This window comes from Magallana gigas, chromosome 6 (assembly GCF_963853765.1).
Source record: "Magallana gigas chromosome 6, xbMagGiga1.1, whole genome shotgun sequence".
Taxonomy (NCBI): Eukaryota; Metazoa; Mollusca; class Bivalvia; order Ostreida; family Ostreidae; genus Magallana; species Magallana gigas.
In genome coordinates, this window is record NC_088858.1 from 56,365,275 (window position 1) to 56,392,724 (window position 27,450).

At 36.8% G+C, this 27,450-nt stretch overlaps 1 protein-coding gene and 2 long non-coding RNA genes across 7 annotated transcripts; 1 reads left to right on the forward strand and 2 right to left on the reverse strand.

The window, feature by feature from the left end:
- Window positions 1–3,409: 3,409 nt before the first annotated feature.
- LOC136276663 (uncharacterized) lies at window positions 3,410–7,881 on the reverse strand. The gene is made up of 2 exons (XR_010715225.1): window positions 7,315–7,881; window positions 3,410–5,978 (listed from the first exon to the last, which is right to left on the reverse strand). It is a non-coding gene; the product is annotated as an uncharacterized lncRNA (long non-coding RNA).
- Window positions 5,598–21,938, forward strand: LOC136276664 (uncharacterized). Its single transcript, XR_010715226.1, has 3 exons — window positions 5,598–5,966; window positions 19,028–19,076; window positions 21,807–21,938. It is a non-coding gene; the product is annotated as an uncharacterized lncRNA (long non-coding RNA).
- On the reverse strand, window positions 9,199–27,449 carry LOC105335533 (centrosomal protein of 120 kDa). Of its 5 annotated transcripts, none has more exons than XM_066089290.1 (21): window positions 27,288–27,449; window positions 26,009–26,277; window positions 25,576–25,711; window positions 24,837–24,991; window positions 24,313–24,510; window positions 23,934–24,152; window positions 23,549–23,792; window positions 23,203–23,301; window positions 22,456–22,582; window positions 21,908–22,057; window positions 18,696–18,813; window positions 18,385–18,452; window positions 15,482–15,581; window positions 14,973–15,119; window positions 13,575–13,664; window positions 13,171–13,263; window positions 12,890–13,002; window positions 12,013–12,061; window positions 11,648–11,770; window positions 10,933–11,177; window positions 9,199–10,639 (listed from the first exon to the last, which is right to left on the reverse strand). In XM_066089290.1, the coding sequence occupies exons 1-21, from the start codon at window positions 27,331–27,333 to the stop codon at window positions 10,402–10,404; spliced, it is 3,027 nt and encodes a 1,008-aa protein (XP_065945362.1). In that variant the 5' UTR covers window positions 27,334–27,449; the 3' UTR covers window positions 9,199–10,401. The 5 variants fall into 5 exon arrangements, with proteins under 5 accessions (XP_065945362.1, XP_065945364.1, XP_065945363.1 ...); XM_066089292.1 differs by having other exon boundaries at window positions 14,973–15,116; window positions 15,482–15,578; window positions 23,203–23,304; XM_066089291.1 differs by having other exon boundaries at window positions 15,482–15,578; window positions 23,203–23,304.
- Window position 27,450: the final 1 nt, after the last annotated feature.

Below are 27,450 nucleotides of genomic sequence, written 5' to 3' on the forward strand. Positions count from 1 at the left end.
GACAATCACTTTTAGCAGTTCACTTGATTCTTGAATTTCTTCATTGAATTTTAAAACAAAAATTATTTTAGACAATGTTTCCTCTATTTCTGATTTTTGTACTTTAAAAGTGTTTAATACTGTCTCTTTTGTTTTTGCAATCTCGGCTCTAAATTGTTCAACAATGTTGGTAATCTGTTGATGCCAGTCATCGCTTTGTTTTTTGAGCAAATTGTCCGCCTCTTCACACTTTTCCTCAGCTTCTTTAATTTTCATCTCTACATCATATAACAGTTTCTGATATTTTGGGGTAACGCTTGATCGCAAATCATCATTATCCTTTTGAATATCGTTTTCAATGATTTCGCACTGTTCAAGAAAACTGATTGTCTTGTGACCTATATGTGCGTCAGATGTAATGCATAACGTGCATATAGTCAGATTGCAAAGTTTACAATATATATCACAAAGTTTTTTGGAGTGTTCTGAACAAAAAGGATAAAGAATTGTGGTTTTCTTAGACTTATACCTGAAGATTTTGTGGTCAATAGATTCATCAAACATGTGTTCACCCACACAGGCCTTACACACGTTAATGAGGCAGGTGCCACGGTGCATCTCTGCTGACACAGGTTACACCGCACCATATCTTGAGCACTGGGGTCCATATGTATCAATGGCGACTCTGCTAAAAAAGCCAAATAACATCACCGTCATGAAAACAACCTTGTATACATGTGTTATTTCTTAAAATGGATGGTGATTGAGACAATTGTTTAATTTAGATGATAATTTAGTCATGAAACATGCGTTATCAGTTTGTTGAGCGTTTGAAAAAACAAAAAACAAAGTGATAACAATTTTGTAATAAAATAGGATAATTTGTCTCTTTAAACAACCGTCTATTGTTATGCAATTGTCGGTAACTAGTTATATACTGGTGTTCTTACACTACGTGTAGTGATTTGCTATCTTAACAAGGACAGAAAAAGTAGATAATATAATTCATCATATTGGGATATCCTTAGTTCAAATTTTACGCGATTGCAAATTAATGTAATAAAAGACAACCCAGAAAACGTGATATTATAAAACAACTGAATGAAGGATTGAACTTACTTTTAATTCATTAATTTCACAGTTACTGATTACATTTTTAAATAAGATTGCCGATGAAATAGCTTTGTTTGATTGGTGAAATAATAAATAAAGTACAAAATGTACTTTAAAATCCTCAACTGGTACTGTACCAGTTATCGGCTAAGACCAGTTATTGGCTAAACTGAGAGTTCGGGTCTATAGCACGCGAATATCCGAGATTTTTTAATTCAGTTGTCTGTTTCTAATAAAGAAAAGTAAGTTTGCTTGAAAACTTTCTTGAATATGATTTAACCATGAGCTTGAACGATCATTGTTTACCGCTGGTTTACATCTTTGCACTTTCAGCAGTGGGGGAAGTGACGTAATAAGTTAAAAATAGAATATGACCTCTTTGTGATACGCAATTATATCCCTTCTTTGATTTGACATATAATATCAATACATATAACATTTATAAAGAAAAGAAACTCACTAAATTCCGAGAGATTCATGGCGCAGTTGAACGCCTGATTGTATAATTATGCATTGCTTAGCGTACGATTGTGTGTATTACCGTATGATGATAAAAGAATAATTTTATGAGTTTATTTATGTATAATAACCCCTACGACCTATAGGCTGGCCCCGCAAGGGACATAATTCAATCAACACTTTGCAGAATATAAAATCAACATGTACAAGGATTTTACTATGTTATTATCACGAAGCCGATAACTGGTACAGTAAATCATAAAACCTAGGCAAATTCGGGGCTTGCTAAAAAGCACAGAAACAATATGTTTTGGGTTCTAAATGATGATATAATCTAACCGATGGATAAATAAGGAGTTCACAATTTAAAGTATGAAAAGTTTTATTCCAATATATCAAGAAATAAGAAAACGTAAAATTATAGCCGATAACTGGTACAGTGCCAGTATACGACTTTTAAAGTCTATTAAAGAAATACATAGCTTCTTTTATATGAAAAACCCAGTTCAACACGCATTGGTCCATGATCATGCACACACAAAAACTGTGACGTGACTATGGTCTTAGCCAGGCACCAAATTTCAAACACTGTACATTAAATTTAATTTTAAAGTGCATACACATTTTAAGATCAAAGTCTAAGCTGTATCATTTGATTTTCACACAATACAAATATAAGGAAAAGCGGTTTATTTATGCATGGTCACATTTAATTATATAATTAAGTTATAGATATAAATGATCTATAAAAACAAAAACAAAAAACATATGCCATGTTAAAAACGGAAAATCCATTACACATAAGTATCTACGGCAGGGTCGTATCCAAGATTTGAAGCAAGAGAGGACACCAGTATTAGGCAAGGGATCTGTGGCCGCCTTTAAACCCTCAGTGGGTCCAGGGCAAAGCCTTGGTATGGGCGCAGGGTGCGAAGCCTCAGGAAGTTCCTGGTTTCTAGAGTTTTAATAGGGAAAAATGATGACTTAAAATTTAGACTTTTGTGATATTTCTTTTCGTGATTGATAATATTAAGAGTAACAAAATTATTTACAATTCTTAAAGGTTTGTAGATTTATAACTTAAAATCCCACAAAAACACCCTTCCTTGCAGAATGAAAGAAACATTTCATTTTTTTTTTATATCAAGAATGGCTGTACATTAATCAGCTTAAAAAAATCAAGTTCAATGGGACGAGGTAAATAGATTTTTAAAAAGAAAACCGTGTCAGCTTGTATTATGATAATCATGGAGGAGCTAGTAAAAACAATTACTTAAAGTTAGGTTACTAGTCAAATTTAAACCAAAGGAGAGAGTAACTAATATGGGTTTTTATACTATACCGTTGAAATCAGTCTTATGAAGAGAAATCACATGTTTCCAAAAAGTTGAAAATTAAGACTCGCAAGTTGTACATGTTTTCCCCAGAAGGAGTATGATTGAACTTTATTTTGACAATTTTAGGGGGGGGGGGGGTGCGCCATTCCCTCTCCTTGAATCGGTGATATCTCGACATGTGCCTCTACTGCCTTTACTAGCATCACAATGTTAACATTAAAATGTGAAACGAATTGATGGTCAGAGGATGGGAGCAGTGATGGCAACGTAAGATGAGAGGACTAATAATTCAGCTATTTTAAAGATTGACTGCAGTCCACAATTTAAAGATCGCCCACAGTAATCACTCTCCGAATATTGACTACAGTGCACATTTTCTAAAGATTGACCTCAGTGCTAACTTTTGAAAGATCGACCACAAGAGTACTGGTCAAAATTGACCTCCGTGCAAACTTTTCAAAGATCGACCACAAGAGTACTGGTCAAAGTATTAATTGTCAGATTAAAGATTAAAAAATATAAATTTTGAACCATTTTATTGTGTCTACATGGAGAAGGAAAAAGACACCGTGAAAATATTACCGGTTGTAATTCATTTTCATCATCATTCTGTATTTTTTGTTTTAAAAGACCCACAAACATCTGTTTAACAATGTCCCTACATTTGAGCATTAGGCTTGGTTTTTCTTTTAATGTAAACATGCATTTAAACTTCATGCCATTAATTTAAAGTATATATAATCTATGGGATATCATCACATCAACAAGAACCGAAGTTTTTTTTTTTAAATTTCAAGTCTTTAGAGATGCACGAAAAAATGACAATAACAAACTGTCAACCATCTCAAAAATCCATAAAACGAAAAACAAATTCAAAGCAAAGCAACACGGACCTCTAAAAAGATAGAGGTAGGATCAGGTGCCATGGAGGAGTGAGCATCCTCTGCTCTGCTGACCGGTCACACCCGCCGTGTGCTCTTTGTCGTAATCGGGGGAAAACGGAAAAGTCCGTAGACAATTAGGTGATTCATTATGGTCTAACAATTAGTATGAAATACGTCAGTCAGCATGCGACCCAGTGGAAGATTGTATTTGCTGACAAGGTCGTTATAGAATCAACCATAGGACTTACGAAAAGATGACTTCAAACGGGACTGTTGATAGTCCTGTTTTATCAACTTGTTTGTCAGTAGCTTGCCTCGTCTTAGAAACTGTTCATACGAAGAACATGCCCCTGTGTGTCGAATTAACTGAGAGACAAAAACACCATATGCAGGTGATGAAGGTATATTGCTACATAAGAGGTCAACGTAAAAGTTAAAATTCCCTTTTATTTACATTCATCCATCTTGGCATTTCAAACGAAAGGACTGTAAATTAACAGTTTTTAAAAGGTTTAGGCCTTTACGTCCGCTAGGTATTTGAATTTGACAATTTCTCCACTTTTCTTCTTGCTGTCTGCAACAAGAAGGAAGCCGCTGGAGTCGGTACACAATCCCCAAGGTTTTCTCATTCCGCAGTCAATGAACTGCAGAAATTCCCCATCCTTGTCGATGATGTGAACACATTTGTTATCGGTATCAGCGATTAGGATGTGGCAATATCTATCAGTGGCTATTCCTTTTGGACAGAAAGCTTGGTTCCATTTTGTGGGATTTTTAGGACCAGTGTAGCGAAATTGTAATGTCCCAGTTTTGTTGAATGACATTACCATAACCTTTCCAGCGACACAGATATCGTTGTTCTTGTTTTCTGTAATATACAAATGAAAACTATCGGTATCTTCAATTGGCTTCCGTCTGTCATCAAACTGAATGGTCTGTTTCTCGATGGTACCAAAATAACGGACCATTTTCGATTTATTCTTTTGTGTCATTGTGACAAGCATGTCTCCGGAAGAGGATACGCAAATGCCGCGTGGCGACCACTTCTCTAGTTTGATCAAGGTTTCTAATTTATCGCCTCTAAAGATGTTAACAGTTTTTGTAAACGAACAGCTGTATATCAAATGTCCACGCTTTGTCAATGCAACATCAATTGAACTCGAAGGCACAGTATCAAGGCTAAAAGATTTGATTTCTCTGCTTTCATCGATATCATAAAGTTTTAAAAAATTCATTTCTTTGTCTGCATAACCACCTCTTACCCAGGCCTGATCGTTACTTTGACATGCAATGCCGTAAAGAAAGGTGAACCCAGTGCAAAGACATGCGATTTCTTCGGCTTCATTTCGCAGCAATTGATCAGGTCCACTTGACATGTCAGTGGAAGAAATGCTGCAGTCTAATGATCCCATTGACAAAACACCAAACTGCTCAAACAGACTCTGTGAGTTGATTTCTGTAGGCGTAAATGAAGGTATCGGGACATCGACAGGAATAGGAAGTTTACAGAATTTCGCATATTGACTTTTGAAGTTAATCGCTAGCCCAACATCATTTGATTCTAGCATTTCTTCATTGGATTGTATGGCAGCATTTATTTTTGAAAATGTCTGCTCTATCTCTGACTTTTGAAGTTTCAGCAGGTTCACTCCTTCATCTTTTGTTTTTTTCAAGCTCAGTTTTGAGTTGGTCGACAATTTTGTCAATCTCTTTATGCCAATCGTCGCTTTGTTTGCTAATCAACTTGCTAGCTTCTTCGCACTTTTCTTCAACCTCATTAATTTTCATTTCTAAATCATATATCAGCTTTTGTACTACTGGGGTGAGTTTTACTCTCAAAACATCAATATCCTTCCGAATATCCTGTTTAATAATATCACACATTTGGAGAGCTTGATTGATCTTGTGACTGCGATGTTTGTCAGACGTTATGCACGCGGTGCAAATTGGTGTGTCGCAGTGTTTACAATACATCTCGCATCGTTCTTTAGAGTGATGTAAACAAAAAGGATAGATAGGAGTAGTTTTCCTAGACTTAAACTTGACGATTTTGTGATCTATGGATTCATCAAACATGTGTTCCCCCACACAGGCCTTACACAGGTTGACAAAGCAGGTGTCACAGTGCATCTGCGCCAAGGCTGTTTCACACATGTCACATCGCATCGCATCCTGGGCACGGGGGTCCATGCTGGTGAGTTGGAGTCTGCAATAAAAACGGTCAAGTTAATGTCATTCAACATTTCAATTATTTGAATGGATTATATATCAAATGTCACAAGACTAGTTATTCACTTAAATATCATATATGTTGGAATACCGTACATCATTTTATTGGTTTTCTTTAGATACCCTGCAATAGAGAGGTTATAAGGAGCTCGAGAATGCGCAGCAAACAAAAAAAAATTTCCTTTTATGTTATGTTTTGTCACCTGCAGGTGCGCGATTTATACTTGTTGGTAATTTTTCTTATTCCGCCTAAATGCGCACTTTCTATCGATCGAAAGGCAAAGATAGTACATGTATCATGGCGTTATTTGTACAAAAGATGCTGAAAGATGAGAAAACAAGCAAAATGAGTCACATGGTATTCAACTTGGTATTTCATGCTATAAAGTGTATTGTTATACTTTCATGTTAAATACTGAAATCTGATTGGTTTAGACGCAGTTCATAATTTTTTCTATTACCCTCAGCGTTAGCAACGCACTTAGCAACGGGTAACATTAAAAATTGTTACATGCGCGAAAATCATGCGCGTACGGTTCGCCGTAGAATTCACGTTATTCCTATGTAAAAACAGTTAAGTTTTCTTTAAAATTAAGACATTCAGTATAACAAAATAAATAGTGCCTGTTTGGGAGGATAACAGTTGAAATTGACACCCCTCGAAAACCATTGTCAACCTCCGCTTCGCGTCGGTTGACAATAGTTTTCTCGGGGTGTCAATTTCAACTGTTACCCTCCCAAACAGGCACTATTTATATACTGTTAACTTTAAAAATTCATTATCGCTTTAAACTACCGTTGTATAGACGAAATACTAGTATTGTGACCTGTCCCATTCTATATTAAGCCTCGATAATTTAGTTCCGCCCATCAGTATGGTTTAGTTAACCCATAGCTTAAACAAAAGAAAATAAGTAGCATATAGTACATTCAGTCGATAACTAATTTCTACAACCATTCCATTTTTTTTTTATATTAAAGGGTGTGTGCGGCCATCTTGTACATTTGAGGATAAGAATGTAAACATTTCTTCAGCTGGTTGTTTCTGCCTGAAACTGGCCAACAATGTTGCCAAAAGATATAAAAGGAAGAAATGGTTACATTCTTATCCTCAAATGTACAAGATGGCCGCACATCCCCCTTAAAAATATATAACCAGGTTGCTAAGGGAACTAATCTTTAACTTAAAGCAGAATCGACCGCACTTGATTCTTGACCTAGTTAAATGAAAGCTCAAGTTCATCTATATCCATGCATCAATGAGTAAATAATACTTTAATTTTTTATAAGATATAATAATTACGTGTACTTACAGCCCCCTAATAATCCCAACACTGACAATGCAACTTGGTCTATGTTCTGGTAATCTGGAGGTCCATCTAAATCACGTGACTGACCAATTCAATGCAATACGGCAGCCTACAAATGCAATACGGCAAAGACGCAACTTGTCGTCATACCGACCTTCACCTATAGTTTAAGTGCATGCAACTACCAACTACGGTTCCACTTTCTATCTACATCTACACATTCACGACTATCCCTGTATGTTTTAACATTGTCTGCATGCATAGTTTACAATAAGCAGAAAAACATGTTTCAGTGCTATGCTCCAGCCACTCTCAACAAAAGAGCGTTTAAAGTTTTTTAAGAATGAATACCAAGAGGTTGTGAAGTGTTGTATGAATTAACTGGTGGTTTATATTGATTTACATACTCAGTATCTGCACTTTCTAAAGAAAGTTCGGGTATATTGTTGTAACCATCTATCACATTTTACTTTCTCACATTGCTCTTACATCATATAAACCAGCAAACTGAACTCTTGGAGTTTGATTTGGGGTGTCATGTTGTTTTGTAAAAAAGTTTCCAAAATTCTCTGGTAGTCCTGGGGGTCGAATAATTGGTTAAAAAATGACGTTTTTCACAACAACAAAAAACCCTGGTTCCTCGAACTCCTCTTAAATTTCAACAGTGGGCAAATCATCTCTTGGAATAAGTTTAGGGGTGTCCTAAATGCGCAATAAGGTTTCGGAAATTTTAGTTTTGTCCTTGGGGTCATAAAGTGGCGGAAAATGACGGTTTTAAATTTTTATTAAACAAAAGTCTGGTTTCAAAAACGTCAACTTTTTTGCAGTAACCAAATGATCTGCTAGAATATGATCGGAGTGTGATTTTGATTTGATATCAAATTTCAAAATTTCTTTTTATCACGGGGGTCGGTGGGCAACAAACACCGACATTTTTTGCAAAAAATAATGTTTTAAAAATTTAAATCTCATCCAGGGATATAAATAGTAGCAGAAAATTGACTTTCAATTATTATCTATCATAACTAAAAAGCAATATATTGATTAATTATACTTTCTCTATTAATTTACTCATTTAAAAACATTAAAGCCGATATGCAGTTTCATTAACTTCACGGAAAGTCAGGTTTTCTTTCTCAAAAAGGTTATCCTCAGATCAGGATACCCATACTTCTCTACAGTTCTATGCTCCTGTAGGCTATATGGATTTCTGCAGTTATAGAATGTGAATGGGTTGTTTCTCACTTTTGCAATAGGATTAGCCAACGAGTTTTTTTTTAATTAATATTGGGAAATCGTATCAAGAACAAAATAATTTCGTGTCTGATAATAGGGCGGAGAACCAGATCACTAATTTACAGTCTCAGAAGCCAGAAACATTATGAGAATAGTCAAGATTAGTCGTCCAGTTTTAGCAACTTTGGAATGCAATATTAATGTTTAAGCAAAACATTTTCTGCTAAGCATTATGTAACATCCAATTGGCTCTCTTGGTCTCCATTACAGGTAACATTCCAATTACCAAAACCATTTGAATCCAGCAGCTGTCCAAAGCGCTTTCAAAAAGATCAAGGACATTGTAAATGCGTAATATTTCTATCCTTCGTCTCATTACATATTTTCCCCCTGTTTTTGTAACATTTTACCCACTTGTTCACCAATGGATGTTTGTTTTTCTAAATTTATTTTAACTTATATATATCAGCAATCAGTTCTGGTCATAAATTGCTACATTAACACGCGTTTCTGGGTAAAATGTCATCGATTGTTGCCAAGTAAAGATTCTCGATTACCCAGTAAAAATTACTTTCTTATACCTCAACTAAATCATAATCTATCCAACACATTCTTCATTACAATATATATTGTTTAATCACAATGCACTGCTATGGTAGGAAGATTTTACGATTTTATTGAATGTTTGTTCAGTTAATATGTTAATACAATTGACATTATATACATTAAATACATAGCCTGTTATTTACATATCACAATATTGCTTACATTAAACAAAAAGCAACACAAGTTTCATTCTGTTCACACCAATGTATACATCTGAGACTGTGTGTAAACCAAATGTTCCATACACTAGGTCTCTCTCTTTCTAAGCCAGCTGGATTTATGCCAGGATGAAATGGCAAACTATAAAATAAAAATAAATCTACTTCATCACTACCGCCCATCCCATAACGGGTCTCCTACAACTGAGTAAAACAATGCTGGTGTCTACTCTATCCAGATACCACACAAACATATTTATCCACATAAAAGTCTGTGTAATCATAAAATCACCACTAGCGTGTATCTTTTACACATTTAGAAGAGTCTTCATGAGGTTCATTCCGAATTTGTTCACTGTGGAGTATAGGCTACCATGTCTTAAGCATGTGTCATGAGAATGTAACATTTGCATGTATGTTTACCAGTCTGTTTGAGCTGGTTAGTCCTTGTTGTGTATAAGCTTTGTAGCGTCCATCATACTAACAGTGCGAGACACATATCCTACATATATCCTTAAACACAAACATTTCTATTGATGATGAGTACAAACAATTCCAGTGACAAAACATTGACAATGAAAAGACACACCATGATGAAATCCATTAGGTTAATGTACATTTAGACTTGTTATAAATTTCTTCATTTTATTTCTTTGCACATGTTCACTTTTCATCTAAATCTTGTTCAGTTTGTATGCTTTTAAATATATCAAACATCCATAAATATTTGTTCCTCTGTCTAACTTACAAACAGACTATAAAAATGGTTCTGTTTATAACCCAATTTTAACAAAGGCTAATACTCCCGTCTCCAATGTATTTCCCTCTCTGAAGACTTACATGAAACTTGTTCTATTTCTACATGCATAAATGCTAAAATAAATAGTAACTTGTAATAAAACGGAGAATGGGTGCTAAAACCTGAACAATTGCTCATACACAACGGTTTATTGTTCACAAGATAGATACAGTCAGTGTATGACTTTATTTGGAGATGTATACAGTATGATGACTGTAACTGTGATAAGAAGTACTAATATCAGTGCTTGGTCAGCAGGAATCCCCCCATTGAGTAGACACCGGCGTACCGCTATAAGGCGTTGGTCTTCTTCTGAGCGATGGACTCTCGGATCTGTCGGTCGAGCTCGGCGATGATTTTGTCCTGGGTCGAGTAGACCCCAGTCCTGAGAAGTGTGTCTCGCTCCTCGATCAGACGACTGATGTGGTCATCCAGACTGAGGTCAAGGTCGGGCTGGAAGGGACGTGTCCCGTCCCTGGGGCTGTCCTCATTCCCAAACTTACCCTTCTCCTCCTCTAACTTCTTCAACCTGAAATCATCAAAATAAATACAAATTTATGTCTGCATTATGTTTGTTGGACACTTTGATTATTGTTTTTTTTACGGAAAAGGAATCATTCTTTGAGTATTATTAGGTGATAATTTTGGTCGGGACATGATCAAATCCAATAAGGACCGAAGGGCTTTATGATAGATTTGATCATGCCCCGACCAAAAAACTAAGACATACAAGGTGTATGTCAAATTTGAAAACTTCTCATAACAAAATGGTTTGTCCCTGTCCCTATAGCTGTGTTTTACTGTAGATAATGGAGGGCTTACTTTGAGAGTTCATTCTTGAGTTCCTCCAGCTCCCTCTTCTCCGAGTTGACCACCTCCTTCTCCTCAGCTGCGAGGTACCTCAGCCTCATGTGTTCCAGCTCCTGCTGCTGTCGCTTTAGCTCCGCCTTGGCCGACGCCTGCTCCTTCTGTTTCAGGCGGGCTAGTTCCTTTAGGGCCCGCCCCCACTGCTGCTTGTAGTGAAGCTTTGACTTGGACAGTGCGTCAATCTTCCTCTCTAACTCCACCTACAACAGAGTTCACTCTCACTCTCAGGCATTTGTTTTCCTTTCAATTCAAAAAAATCTCTTCTTCTCAATAAAAAAACTATTTCTTTTGCTAAAGAACTAAATTATGGTTCTATTGAATCTGAGGAGGAGCTGTGTTCTGGCAGTTTGCTATGGATTTCTTCTTAATTAAAAAAATCTCTTCTTCTCAATTCAATTTTTTTTTATCTTTTGCTAAAGAACTAAATTATGGTTCTATTGAATCTGAGAATGAGCTGTGCCCAGACAGTTTGATCTGGATATCTTGCTGTGGTAGGTAATAAATACTGTATCAGATAAATGCTTTAGATCTTGATAAATCAGATAGATGCTTTAAAAAATTATTGTGATTTCTTCTGTCCATCTAAACCTGACCTGTCATCATTCCAAATCATAAATCTCACATTACTGACACAAGGTTTGATGTACTGTTATTTGCGTTTGTTAGTTACCTTCTCCAAGGTCAGGAGGTTGATTTCTGACTGAAGTCGGACCTCAGGCTTACTGTTCTGTTGTTCTTTATAAACAGCAAAGTCCTTCTCCAAGCTTCGGTATTTCTTTTCCATTTCACCAAGCTACAAAGAAATTACTAATTAAAAGTGTATGCCCCACTAACATTCATGAAAACAAATCAATATTTGAATCTAAACCTAAACCAACATCTTGCAGTAGACATTTTCTGATTTCATTAATCTATTTGATTTCTTAACATATTCATGTACTTTCTATAATTTAAAATATATCTACTGCATAAAATGACTTAAGAAGTTGAACTGTCATTCTGGTGTTTGCTGGTTCCCATATAACGGTCACTGACCTCATTCTTGTACCGCTCCACTATGCCCTCTATTTCTCGGACCTTCATTCTAAAGAAAAAAACTAAACTTTTAATGAGATGTTTCATTTAAGAAATATCATTTATCAAATACATGGACCTAATACAACTGTAAATCAGTTTACCTGCTATTTGTTAATTAACATATATTTGCATATGCATTGTTCTTTCCCACTGTAAGTCCATAGGGAGGAACTGCAATTATTTTTCTATACTCGCAATTGCTCCGTCTGTATACTATGACGTCATAAAGGTCTGACGTCATATACTTTTCCATGACGTTATAGATTTAAACCACTATACGATACATCATGTGTTTTTCTCCAACTCCATAAAATCGATGTATTTAATATTAAAACCTGTCTTATAATAACATTTAAAAGATTTACTGTTATAACATATCATTGATTCTGTTAACAAATCTATGTGAATTAAAATACATTACAGTCTGAATGTTTATTTTTGATGCAAAAGCTAACTGTCAAGGTCTAGGCTAGTACAGGGCATTTGCGAGTGGTAAAATGCAAATATAAGTAATAAACAACGATTATTTAGTGAACATGGCTAGCGCTAGCGTGCATCATGGAATATGCCAACAGAGCAATTGCTATTCATAACGCCATGTTCACTAAATAACGTTGTTTATTTCTTATGTATTAATGTCTACTATCTATAATACCTCTGTAGCTTCACCTGGTGGGAGTGTTGTCTATAAATAGTAACAGACTGACCTCTGTAGCTCCACCTGATGGTGGTTTATTTATCAGTGTTGTCTATATTTAGAAACAGACTGACCTCTGTAGCTCCAACTGGTGGTTGTTTATTTATCAGTGTTGTCTATATTTAGAAACAGACTGACCTCTCTAGCTCCACCTGGTGGTGACAGTCCTCCTTCATCCTGTGGGAGGCCTCCTTCATCTCCTGAAGCTTCCGGTCGTGTTCTCTCTGTAGCTCCACACGCTGTCGCGTCACCTAAATAGATTTATCCACCTCTGAATGATAAGCCCTAACTTTGTCTATATCATAAGCTGGTTCTTTTGACAACATATAATACAAATTTTTCCTATAATTAAATCAGACTTGGTGTCTGATTATGTTCAATACATTCAAACACACATATGACAGACTGTTTGCATCTACCTCCTGTTCATTGGCTGCCATCTGTTTCTCGCGTTTCTGTAGATCTAGCAGCGTCTTCCTCAGCTTCTCCTCCGACTGAGTGTACTCAGCCAACTACAGGAAAAGTATATTAAATCTTTGAATACAGTAAAACAAGTTACAGCAATGAGGCTCATAACTTACTGGGGAGTCAGTTAATTCCTCTAATCGTTAGAGTATTTTATAAATTTACTGGATGCAATGACCTTGATTGCCCTCCCTGCTCCCTTGTGACAGTGTTTTACTGGGCATTTGGGTATGAAGTTCAGTGAACTGACTCTCAGAAGATAGACAAGTGCAAAGCAGAGAACATAAGATAACTCTCTCTCTCTCTCTCTCTCTCTCTCTCTTTCTCTCTCTCTCTCTCTATAAAAACAGAGCTTAACCTTTTTCTTCATGATTATCTCCCTCTCTCTGTCTCGTTTCTTCCACTCCTCAGCTAAAGCCTTCATGTACATTATTTCTTTCTGCTTCAGCTGTAGAAAAAAAGGAATTTTATGACACAAAACTTATATATAAATATATTGCTTCTTAATTCCAGTAGTTATGTTTTACATAAATTTTTTGAGATTTTATTTTTTGAAATCTTTTAGTTAAATTTTTGGCGTTTTTGGCAGATGAGATAAAACAGCACAAAATTTAGCTAAAAAGGCATCCACAACAGATACAGTTGCATATGTAGTAACAGAACTCATCAATCTGATTAGATGCACCATAATCAATACAAGTTATGAACAAGTATTTACCAAATCTATAAATATTAAACTTTTTTTTTCAATTTTCAAGAAAAATAAGTCTTGCTTGTATATCAAATCAACTTTACATCAACTTTATATCAAGTCACTGAACAAATGGCAACTACTGGACAGGCATGGGGTATGTTACAAAATGAAGAAAATACTTCAAAATATTTAATAAATTTTATTTTGTTGAACCTTTAAAGTTGTGTGTTTTTTCTAAGGTTTGTGGGTTTTTTTCCTGATAGAAAGATAGGTTTTTGAGTTTTGAGTGGACCCTAAACAAAGAAAAAACTTGCAATGGCCTAATCATAATTGAGTAATTGTAATCGATTGTAACGGTTACTCTTTTTCAAGTAATCAACAGTAATCTGCAATCGAAGAGATTTTCGATTACTTGTAATCGAAATTTAATTGATTACAGCTAATAATTTCAGTGTAATTATAATTACTTTTTCGAATACTTTTGATTACTCTTTACATAAATATTTTGTGATGCAGATATTAATAGAAATAATACTCTACAAGTGTTATTTATAATATGAATAGAATAAAATTGATTGTATTCATGTAGTATGATTTTCCACTTTCACTTAAAATATAAATGTTGGTTTACAACTTGAGTATAAAATAAGATAATCAGTTGTTCAGTATGCGATCACTCTGCCTTGCAATTTTTGAAATTATTTAACCTAATGTATCTTAGAAAAATCACTAGAGCTACCTATTGATTGACCATTATTGTACTGGAGCAGTGCAGGGAACTGTGACAGCTTAAAACGAAATTGTTGGAGCTGTTTGTTGATGTGCAAGGAATTGTGGGAGCTGTTTGTTGATGTGCAAGGAATTGTGGGAGCTGTTTGTTGATGTGCAAGGAGTTGTGGGAGCTGTTTGTTGATGTGCAAGGAATTGTGGGAGCTGTTTTTTGATGTGAAAGGAATTGTGGGAGCTGTTTGTTGATGAGCAAGGAATTGTGGGAGCTGTTTGTTGATGAGCAAGGAGTTGTGGGAGCTGTTTGTTGATGAGCAAGGAATTGTGGGAGCTGACCTGGTTCTCAAACATCTGTTCCTGGGACTCCTTCCACATCTCCAGTTCCACGGCTGCTTGGTACTCAGCAGTCTCCCGGGGCTGCTCCGGACTCACGACCTTCCTGGAAACCTTTGGGGACCGGGCCGGGGATCCAATCACTGGCTGCTGGACAGACAGATTACAACCAATCAATAATCAATGCTGTTTGATATACCTTTATGAATACTCCAATATCAAGTATTTCTTACCAATAAACGCTTAACAAAATACAAATTAATGAAAATAAATTAATTCTGTACTACATTATCAAGGGCATATGTGCAATTTTATATTGTCAAAATTCAAAATCAAAGGTAATGATAAAGAATGGTTTGATTTACATATCTTAAGCAAAATGCATGTAGAAAATATATACAAAGTATGTTCTCATTTGACAAAATATCTCAAGGGACTTCTATGACAAAATATCTCAAGGGACTTCTTTGACAAAAATCTCAAAGGGACTTCAATCAAATCTGCTGACTTACCGGTGGCGCCTCCTGTTGGACGACAATTTGCTGCGCTGTGATTGGTCCCCAGTCCTCTAGACACAGGACAAAACAAACCTCGCCGACCTTCTGGTGACTGCTACATACAAAGCAAGCAGACATTTCATTGTCTGAAGGCATTCATATGTCACGGATAAACTTTATAGAAGAGGAATTAAAGGATTAAATCTAACAAGAGGCCAATTGGCCTTAACGGTCACCTGAGTAGCATATATCCCATACACAAACTTGTCATGGAGTCTCATATATGCATCTAATTTTAATTAGGTTTCATACTGGAGTAGAAAAATTATAAATTTGTAATGACAACCACATTTAATTAAAAAAGAACTGTGAAACCTATAATTTTGGTGAAAAACTAAAAGATCTGGTCTACAAAATAATGAATTCAGTTTTCCTTTCAGATGTGTGGGAGTAAAGAAGAAAATTTTTTAACGTTATATGCATTAACATATATACAACCATTTTGGCCCTGCCCTAGAGTCAAAACCCATACCCCAGGGGACATGAAAATTAAAATTTCAGTAGAGGACTTCCTGGTAAACATAAATATTAGTCGTTTCTTTATACAGATGTGTGAGAATAGAGAAGAAGATTTTTAAACATTATAAGCATTAACACTTTATTGCCATATTGCCCCCCCCCCCCCATGTCCTGAACCCCTGACCCAGGGGCTATGAATTTCACAATTTAAGTAAAGGAGATTGTGGATATCATAACCATGTATTCAGTTTTTTGCCCACATGTGTGGGAGTAGAGAAGAAGATTTTTTAAGATTTAAAACATTTTTACTATATGGCCATATTGGCCCCACCCTAGAACCTGAACACCTAACAAAGGAGTGATGAATTTCACAATTTTAGTAGAGGGCCTCATGGACATCATAACCATGCATTTAGTTTTTAACAAATATATATGGGAGTAGAGAAGAAGATTTTCTAAGATTTGATACATTTTTACTATATGGCCATATTGGCCCCACCCTAGAGCCTGAACCCCTGACCGAGGGGTCATGAATTTCACAATTTAAGTTGAGGGTTTCATGGACATCGTAACCATGCATTTAGCTTTTAACAAATATATATGGGAGCAGAGAAGAAGATTTTCTAAGATTTAATACATTTTTAATATTTGGCCATATTGGCCCCACCCTAGAGCATGAATCCATGACCAAGGGGTCATGAATTTCACAATTTAGGTAGAGGGTTTCATGGACATCATAATAATGCATTTAGTTTTTAACAAATATATATGGTAGTAGAGAAGAAGATTTTCTAAGATTTAATACATTTTTACTATATGGCCATATTGGCCCCACCCTAGAGCAGGAACCCCTGACCCAGGGACCATAAATTTCACAATTTTGGTAGAGGGCCTCATGGACATCATAACCATGCAACCAGTTTTTTCCTCACATGCTTGGGAGTAGAGAAGAAGATTTTTGAAAATTTTGCTTTTTTGGCATATTTGGCCCCGCCCGCGGCACCCCAGGGGTGGTAGAGCCATAAATTTCACAATTTAGATTCTTCTTACCATAGAGATGCTTCACACCAAAAATGGTAACGATTGGCCTGGTAGTTTTCAAGAAGAAGTTAAAAATTGTTAACGCACCACGACGGACGAAGACCAATTGCAATAGGTCACCTGAGTGACTCAGGTGACCTAAAAAGCCCTCATCTGAAAATGAATGTCCCCACTTTTCATGTTTTTCATTTCAAAATGACAAGCAATCCCTATCTGCTGGGTGTACAAACACTCACTATCTGCTGTGTGTACAAGCACTCCCTATCTGTTGTGTGTAGAAGCAATCCCTATCTGTTGTGTGTACAAACAATCCCTATCTGTTGTATGTACAAGCACTCCCTATCTGTTGTGTGTACAATCCCTATCTGTTGTGTGTACAAACACTTCCTATCTGTTGTGTGTATAAACAATCCCTATCTGTTGTGTGTACAAACACTCCCTATCTGTTGTATCTGTTGTGTGTACAAGCACTCCCTATCTGTTGTATCCCTTGTGTGTACAAACACTCCTTATCTGTTGTGAGTACAAACAATCCCTATTTGTTGTATCTGTTGTATGTACAAACAATCCCTATCTGTTGTGTGTACAAACACTCCCTATCTGTTATGTGTATAAACAATCCCTATCTGTTGTGTGTACAAGCACTCCCTATCTGTTGTATCTGTTGTATGTACAAACAATCCCTATCTGTTGTATCTGTTGTGTGTACAAACACTCCTTATCTGTTGTGTGTACAAACAATCCCTATCTGTTGTATCTGTTGTATGTACAAACAATCCCTATCTGTTGTGTGTACAATCCCTATCAGTTGTGTGTACAAACACTCCCTATCTGTTGTGTGTATAAACAATCCCTATCTGTTGTGTGTACAAGCACTCCCTATCTGTTGTATCTGTTGTGTGTACAAGCACTCCCTATCTGTTGTGTGTACAAGCACTCCCTATCTGTTGTGTGTATAAACAATCCCTATCAGTTGTGTGTACAAACAATCCCTATCTGTTGTGTGTACAAGCAATCCCTATCTGTTGTGTGTACAAGCAATCCCTATCTGTTGTGTGTACAAGCACTCCCTATCTGTTGTATCTGTTGTGTGTACAAGCACTCCCTATCTGTTGTATCTGTTGTGTGTACAAACACTCCCTATCTGTTGTGTGTACAAACACTCCCTATCTGTTGTATCTGTTGTGTGTACAAACACTCCCTATCTGTTGTATCTGTTGTGTGTACAAACACTCCCTATCTGTTGTGTGTACAAACACTCCCTATCTGTTGTATCTGTTGTGTGTACAAACACTCCCTATCTGTTGTATCTGTTGTGTGTACAAACACTCCCTATCTGTTGTGTCTGTTGTGTGTACCTGTCACTGGCTGTGATTCCCAGTCTGTCATGGAAGGTCTGTCTCCAGCCAGGTGAGCCTGTGCTACCCTAAAATACACAGGTAAATCAAAGATATAACACAGGTATAACATAGGTATACACAGGTAAACACAGGTAAAAATAACAGCATATAACCAAGTACAGAATCAACTATCTGAAGCTTTTTGTTGATCGAAGCAGTAGTAAAAGTCATCTGGCATGGAGAATGATTTCATAATTTTGACAACTGATTTTAATTCTCCATTGGTATGTACAGCGTACAGAGAGTTGAATATATAAACAAATACATACAGAGACTTTGAACTTGTCTGTGGTGACGATGCGGTCCAGCGGTAGTTCCCCGGTCCCAATCATCACATCCTGGGAGAGCTGTTTGTCTCGGTGCCATACCTCAATCACAAGGGGAACTCTGAAATACACAATCCTCACCCCATAAACCTGTTGTGCTCTCTACCGCATTCCTCATATAACTATGAATATAGAAATTGTTAACACACTCTGTGCAACCAAAAAATAAAGCAAAATCTCTTTTTAAGAGAAGCACTGAAATAACATTATCAGAGAGAACAAAAACATATACACATGTACATACATTCACATTCAATGTGCATTTTTTTTTATAGGAATGTTGAAAGCCTCTGCAAAAGGTGACAGAAATTTTATCCAGACAAGGTAATTAAAAGCCTAATGTAATGGTATCACAATGAAATCTGTGCACTGCTCATGATAAACAGGAATGCTTGTTCTATCAATTTAGCAAACAATTTCTCTACTTTTACTGAAACAAGAGGCCCATGGGCCACATCGCTCACCTGAGGAACAATAGGTATGATAAAATCAGCTTAATGGAGTCATAATACAAACAATCTGGACAATGTACAATGATACATGTAGATCCTGTATAAATAAAATCCATTTTTTCCCACTGGATATTCTTATGTTTATAATCATTAGTCCCTTTTCTAACAGGATGATTTTATAGTCATATCACATGTTGAGTATTGCAGTCCTCAAAAAGTTCCCTTACAATTGTTTATATATGGGATATTAAGCTACATCAAACTCTGAACCTTCTTGTGAGGCCAAAGAATTGTCCTGGAGCCAAAGTCTTAACAATTATAAAGAATCATCCGGCTGATTAGTTTCTGAGAAGAAGATTTTAAAAGATTTACTCTATATATTCTATGTAAAACTTTAACACCCCCCCCCCATATGTGGGCTCACCCTACCCCCAGGGATCATGTTTTCACAACTTTGAATCTACACTACCTGAGGATACTTCCACACAAGTTTCAGCTTTCCTGGCTGATTAGTTTCTGAGAAGAAGATTTTCAAAGATTTACTCTATATATTCCTATGTAAAACTTCGACCCCCCCCCCCCCCATTGTGGCCCCACCCTACCCCTGGGGGTCATGATTTTCACAACTTTGAATCTACACTACCTGAGGATGCTTCCACACAAGTTTCAGCTTTCCTGGCTGATTAGTTTCTGAGAAGAAGATTTTTAAAGATTTACTATATATTCCAATGTAAAACTTTAACACCCCCCCCCCCCCAATGTGGCCTCACCCTACCCCCAGGGGTCATGATTTTCACAACTTTGAATCTACACTGCCTGAGAATACTTCCACACGAGTTTCACCTTTCCTGGCTGATTAGTTTCTGAGAAGAAGATTTTAAAGATTTACTCTATATATATAAATTCCTATGTAAAACTTCGACCCCCAATTGTGGCCCCACCCTACCCCCGGGGGTCATGATTTTCACAACTTTGAATCTACACTACCTGAGGATACTTCCACACAAGTTTCAGCTTTCCTGGCTGATTAGTTTCTGAGAAGAAGAATTTTAAAGATTTACTCTATATATTCCTTTGTAAAACTTCGACCCCCATTGTGCCCCACCCTACCCCCAGGGATCATGATTTTCACAACTTTGAATCTACACTGCCTGAGGATGCTTCCACACGAGTTTCAGCTTTCCTGGCTGATTAGTTTCTGAGAAGAAGATTTTCAAAGATTTACTCTATATATTCCTATGTAAAACTTCGACCCCCAATTGTGGCCCCACCCTACCCCCAGGGGTCATGATTTTCACAATTTTGAATCTACACTACCTGAGGATGCTTCCACACAAGTTTCAGCTTTCCTGGCTGATTAGTTTCTGAGAAGAAGATTTTTAAAGATTTACTCTATATATTCCTATGTAAAACTTCGACCCCCCATTGTGGCCCCACCCTGCATCCAGGGGTCATGAATTTCACAACTTTGAATCTACACTACCTGAGGATGCTTCCACACAAGTTTCAGCTTTCCTGGCTGATTAGTTTTTGAGAAGAAGATTTGGTAAGATTTACTCTATATATTCCTATGTAAAACTTCGACCCCCAATTGTGGCCCCACCCTACCCTCGGGGGTCATGATTTTCACAACTTTGAATCTACACTACCTGAGGATGCTTCCACACAAGTTTCAGCTTTCCTGGCTGATTAATTTCTGAGAAGAAGATTTGGTAAGATTTACTCTATATATTCCTATGTAAAACTTCGACCCCCAATTGTGGCCCCACCCTACCCTCGGGGGTCATGATTTTCACAACTTTGAATCTACACTACCTGAGGATGCTTCCACACAAGTTTCAGCTTTCCTGGCTGATTAATTTCTGAGAAGAAGATTTGGTAAGATTTACTCTATATATTCCTATGTAAAACTTCGACCCCCAATTGTGGCCCCACCCTACCCTCGGGGGTCATGATTTTCACAACTTTGAATCTACACTACCTGAGGATGCTTCCACACAAGTTTCAGCTTTCCTGGCTGATTAATTTCTGAGAAGAAGATTTTTAAAGATTTAATCTATATATTCCTATGTAAAACTTCGACCCCCCATTGTGGCCCAACCCTACCCCCGGGGGTCATGAATTTCACAACTTTGAATCTACACTACCTGAGGATGCTTCCACACAAGTTTCAGCTTTCCTGGCATTCTGGTTCTTGAGAAGAAGATTTTTGAAAATTTCTCGAAATTTTTCATTAATTTCTAATTATCTCCCCTTGAAAATGAGTGTGGCCCTTAATTTTCACAACTTTGAATCCCCTTTGCCTAAGGATGATTTGTGCCAAGTTTGGTTGAAATTGGCCAAGTTGTTCTTGAGAAGATGTTGAAAATGTGAAAAGTTTACGGACAGACGGACGACAGACAAAATGTGATCAGAATAGCTCACTTGAGCTTTCAGCTCAGGTGAGCTAAAAAGCCATGCTTTTGAAACATAAAATTCCTACATGTAAATAAAGTATTGAATTGCAGTTTTTTATGATCATTATAACATTACATGAACTTAGCAGGTACACGATAACACATTAAGGTACTTTCTTCAATCTACCAGTACTATCTTTTTTAAGGCCTGAAGAACTTCAAAAACATTCACATCTGAAAATTAGGAAAATAGCTGAGTACTGAACCTACTTGTAGAATTAAACTCAGCATCAAAATCAAAATCTACCTCAGAAAGGTTTCCTGAAGCTGCTGAATGGTACAGGCAAAGTCAAATGCACAGAAGGACTGGGGCAGAATCACTTCCATTCCTTTTCTTATCTCGACCGGTGGATTTGTCAAAATTGGTGCCGCACTCCCAAAAAAAGGATAGGAATATCTGTGTAAAACAAAAGCATTTCTCCATATTTTATACATGTACAACATAAAAGAAATGTATCATAAACACTAATAAAGACTTCAATCATAATATTATTTCTGGTTAATGTTTCATAAAGTGACAGAATAAAGAGAACAAAGTATACATGTACTGGTTTCAAAGTTAAAGTGGTTCTAAATACAAAACTTAGCTACAGGTGTAAAAAAAAATTTCTTCAACTTGCCACTGACTTTGATGAAGTTTTCAGTATATATCCTTTGTTAACTAATTATTCATACTTGGATGCTGATGATACCGATTGATATGCGAGTGCTGGGACAGCCACACCATTTCTTATACACAGAATTCTGGTCAGCTTCCTGATCTCCAATAAACATTATATGGTTTATATGGTTTACCTGAGGAAGACCATCAGAGTGGCGGTGCTGTGAAAGTCCTTGATGCTGCGCAGGTCGATGGAGAAGGTGAAGTGGTGGGCGGCGGGCGGTATGGCCAGGTGAGTGGAGGTGGTGGTCTGACTGTCCACTGTGTGAAAGAACAGAGAGTCAGAGAGGGGCCACGAAAAGTCAAAACAAGATTTACAATATAAATATTAATCTGCATTGTAAACCACTATATGGCTTTATACTGAACAAAGCTAGACTAGTTGTAGTTGCACTATTAAGTTAGGCTTAGTGTGAGCACCAAGGTAAGCAAGACTTAGTGTAGGTACACTAGTAAAATAGACTTAGATTGGGTGCACTAGTAAGCTAGACTTAGTGTAGTTGCACAAGTAAGCTAGACATAGTGTGGGTACACAAGTAAGCTAAACTTAGTGTGGACGCACTAGTAAGCCAGCTTTAGTGTGGGTGTAGTGATAAACTTGACTTATGGTAGGTGCGGTAATTAGCTAGACTTAGTGTGGGTGCAGTAATTAGCTAGACTTGGTGTGGGTGCAGTTATAAGCTAGACTTAGTGTGGGGCACTAGTAAGCTAGCCGTAGTGTGGGTGCACTGGTAAGCTTGACTTATGGTAGGTGCAGTAATAAGCTAGACTTAGTGTCGGTGCCCTAGTAAGCTAGAATTAGTGTGGGTACACTAGTAAGCTAGACTTAGTGTGGGTGCCCTAGTAAGCTAGCCTTAGTGTGGGTGCAGTGTGAGGCTGACCTGGGTGTGATCTGACTGGACTAAGGGGACTGCGGGGGGCACCTGTCTCCTTTCTGTGCGGACTGCGGGGGGCACCTGTATCCTTGGTTTTCTTAGCACCTTCTGAAATCATAACAATGTCTTTATATCTTATCATCATGAAATCATACTAAAATCTTAGGTAAATAAAAAATTTGATATTTTACAACAATAAACAAACTGATATTTATTATTGCTGAATGGATGCTCTTGTGTAAATTTGTAAATTATATCTACATGTATATGTTTGACTAAACATTTTAGTTTTTAAAAAAACTTCATGAATTTTGTTATATATTCTTTCACATTTTTAAAAGTACAAACTTACTGTCTTCCTCGAAACTACTGACAAATTCCTGGGTCTCTTCAAAGTCATCTTCGTACTCATCCTCTGCCCTAGCTTTTTCTTTTTTGGCTGGTTCCCGGCCTTTGTCCTGCTGTTTTCCTGGGGATTTCTTGGCCTTGGCAGGGGGTGAGGCAGCTTTCCTGGGTGGGCTCAGGTCTCTGTCTCTGACTGGGGACCCCAACACTTTGGTTTCCTGGGTGTTGTCTGTTGCACTGGAGGGCATAACCTTCAAAATCCACACTAATGATAATGATGTCTAATATGTCTAGTACGAACATGATTGAATCAACTTGTCAGTGTAATGATCAGATCATGAATTTGTGAAAGTTAAATAGTTCTGATAGGCAAGCAATCATAGTTCCTTTACCGTTTCCTCTTTCCTCAATACGATGGACACCCCCACCATGGGGGAGAGATCCCCAGGGGCAGGGGTGATTTGCTGCTTAGTTTTGTTAGGAGGGACCAGTTGGAATGATCCCTCGATAGATACTGGCTTCATGTAGATCTCTGTGCTGTTCTTGACTAGAAGGTCTTTCAAAGGAATCTCACAATTTCCTAATGACTGTTCACCACAACATAGATGTACCTTAAAATAAATATTCAGCAAGTTGAATTTAATTTCATTTATGCTAAGGGCTACAAAAACCGACAGTTTGCTTCATCTATTTTTCGGTTGATCTGAAAATTATCCAATAAACTGACAATCAGTTAAGTGTGAATCCATTGTAAATGACACCAAGCTCTACCTGTATTCCAGGCTGACAGGAAAAGAACGCTCGCAGTGTGTCCACATTACTCCGGATCTTGACGGAGGCCCGCTCAGCTGGAAAGTTCGGATGAATCAAATCGTGAAAAGTCTCGTTTGTCACATCATTACCGAGCAGGGAGAAGTAGAAGAAGTAGCCACTAGCCGTCACAGGGAGGGGCTGGGAGCTCGGAATCAGCTAAAATAAACAAAATAGTACAATTCTTCTGATTGACTGACAAGTGTCTCACAGACTTATTCAAACTTGGTGGTCAACGGTCCATAGAATTGAGAATTTTTCTCCAACAATATATTCAGATTGGGAAATCTTAAAATTTCACATAAATGGTTTTTTTCTTAATCTAATTTTCTTGGTTTTCTTTTATTTAAAGATTCACTGGAAAAATTAGAGGTCACAGTGTTAGGTTACTGTTGATTTTTCACTACAAATAGGTCCATGCTTTTCTCCTATCAACAAATACTAAACCTTACAGACAAACTAGATCAATGATCTAAAGAGCGTACCTGGGTTAAGTTTGAGGCCTGTGCGATGGTGACAGAGAGGATGAATTGTTCTTTACACTTCAGCTTCGGTCCGATTTGATAGAAGCCCTCCGCTTCGTTAAGGAGGGGCTGTAAATGGCGAGGGTCAATTCCCAGGCTCTGGGTGTCGTCCAGCACTACAACAAACAATCAATCATTGTACAGTGGTCTCCAGCAATAAACCTTACAATGATACAGAGTAATACCAAAGGACTATAACAACCAATCAATCTGATCATTGAACAGTAGTCTCCAACAATAAACTTTAAAATAATAAAGAGTAATACCATAGGACTACAACAACCAACAAAATTATTAAATCATTGTCTCCACTGATGAAACTAAAAACAATACAGAATCAACCTTAAAACTGGAACAGAAAGCAATACAGTTAAGTAATTACATGCAGTTAAAAAACAGAAAACAAGTTAAAAGCCTTTCAAGAAAACAAAGTGACAAAATAAACAGAAAAATAATTTTGTTGGGTCTTTTACAGTGGGAAGACTTTGGGGTTTGAGTCTCCATGTTGTGTGTTGTATTTGGGTCTCGCTCTTTTACTGCAAGTAACATACCATGCATACAGAGAGATAACTGTGGACAATCATTTGTTTGAGACTCAATTAAGTTTTGTTTGCATTGACATTGTAAGTTCAAATATCTGACTATATAAACGTGTTGTATATAAATAATGACTTGTGATTACGGTGCATGTATAACATACGTCTGGCGGGGGCATCTTTGGCTTTGAAGGATGTTTCCTGCTCCCCACTTTTGTCATCTTCTAGATAAATAGCTAATCGTATCTCAGATTTATTCTTGCTGTACTTGGAGTGAAGAAGAGGGTACCATTTGGGAGTCTAGAAAAAGAAAAAGAATTTCATCTTGCCATCCTGACTACTGCTAAATGTTTATTACAAATTTTATCAGCAGATTTCTTGTGTCCATGATCATTATTGTTTGCTTGCTGTTTGATGAAAAAAAAACAATCTTTTTTTTGATGATGCTAACTCGAAAGATCGATATCAAATTTGCATAGACTATAGACTTATGTCATCAAAATGTTGGATTATTGAAAGTATCACATATACATACATGTATTGTTATATATGACATATGTACAAAAACCTGCCCGAGCTGAGAGTAGGTTGCCTGACCTGTTTGGTGGTGATGGATCTGAGGTCGAGCACCACGTATCCCACCGCCTCTTTGACCGTGCCGGATCCATCTGTAGCATAACACTGGATCTTTATGGAAGTCCTCTGAAGTCGGTGTTGCTGTAGGCCTTTCTTGTCTAGTTCCCATGCTAGTTCTTGTGTGAAATTTGGGGTCTCTATGTGATCAACAGGGTCTGTGGACAAAAGCTCCCCATCAAAACGAGCTTCAATTACAATCTTGTGTTTAGCTCGCTTTGGGAATCGTCTACCTATGAATCAAAAATAAAATTGTCAAACTCACTAGATCATGATAAAAATCACTATGGATCTTGTTAATGACATGTATTGAGAATTTTATAAGATTTATTGGATTTTAAGCACATAAAATTCTGGTACTTCTGTTATTAAAATCTGAATTAACGATAAAGTACTGTAATAGTTTAAATAAAGCAAAAAAAAAAATTCCTACTTCAACATTAATGAGAGGAAATCACATTAAATATAACCTAAACTAATCAATAAATTTCTGCATTGTAGGTGAGGACAGGTTCTCCCTCTTGTCCCAGTATGTATCATATACAATGTGTTATTAATTCTGTTTTAAAGTATCCAAAAGCATTTTATTTAAAAGCTATTTTTTTCCTTACAATAAAATTGTAAGTGCCATAAACATGATAAATGACAAACAGTTGCAACTTGCAAACTTTATTTTGGGTGAAAAATCTCTGGACCGAATTAGCCAGATTTGAATTGGTGACCTTCACACATAAAATAATATTATAAAAATGTAAGCAATGGATACCAATTCATTACTTCCTAACATTCATTTTGGACACCCCAAGATTAACTGAGTGGATTAACTGTATTGTGTGAGAAGCATTTAGCCATTTTTAAACACGTCAACAAAAAAGGATAAGGCATGGATATTCAAGTTAAATCCATTGTGAGCTAAGGCTCAGATCTGCTGTATTTTTTGATATCTTCAAATAATAGATCCAACGATTATGTCTTCAATCTTGCTTGTAACAGCAAGTGAATATCAAACAGAGAAATTTCGAACTGATTTCAAAATACCAATTACAACAGATTTAAACTCCGGGCTTCTTTATCAAATATCAATATACATAAATATGCAGATAGTTCGAATGTATCAATGAATTTTTCAATTACAACATCCAGTACTTCACTTTTCAGGTCCTGTCAAAACGAGCACAGACCTGTCTCTGTCTGTTTCATCAATATTGCATTCAAAAGCAACATTTAATTGAAAGAATCTTACCTTCTAAAACGGAAATAACAACTAAAAATTTGTCTTTTTCCACCATAGTTTCCTTCAAATAAAGGATAACGTACTAGTTTTACAACACAGACATTTTATTCCAGAGCGAAATCATTTCTTTCAAAAACGGCGGCCATCGTTGTAAACATTCTATCGGAACTCC

What these genes read in the sequence shown, in the direction of transcription:
- LOC105335533 (XM_020070325.3), bottom strand. Translation starts at nt 27,333, where the DNA reads ATGGTGGAAAAAGACAAATTTTTAGTTGTTATTTCCGTTTTAGAAG. An exon ending in CAAAGATGCCCCCGCCAGAC is followed by an intron (nt 24,992 to 25,575) that starts GTATGTTATACA and finishes TGTTTGTTGTAG; the next exon opens with TGCTGGACGACACCCAGAGC. An exon ending in AGATAATCATGAAGAAAAAG is followed by an intron (nt 13,264 to 13,574) that starts GTTAAGCTCTGT and finishes CTTTTCCTGTAG; the next exon opens with TTGGCTGAGTACACTCAGTC.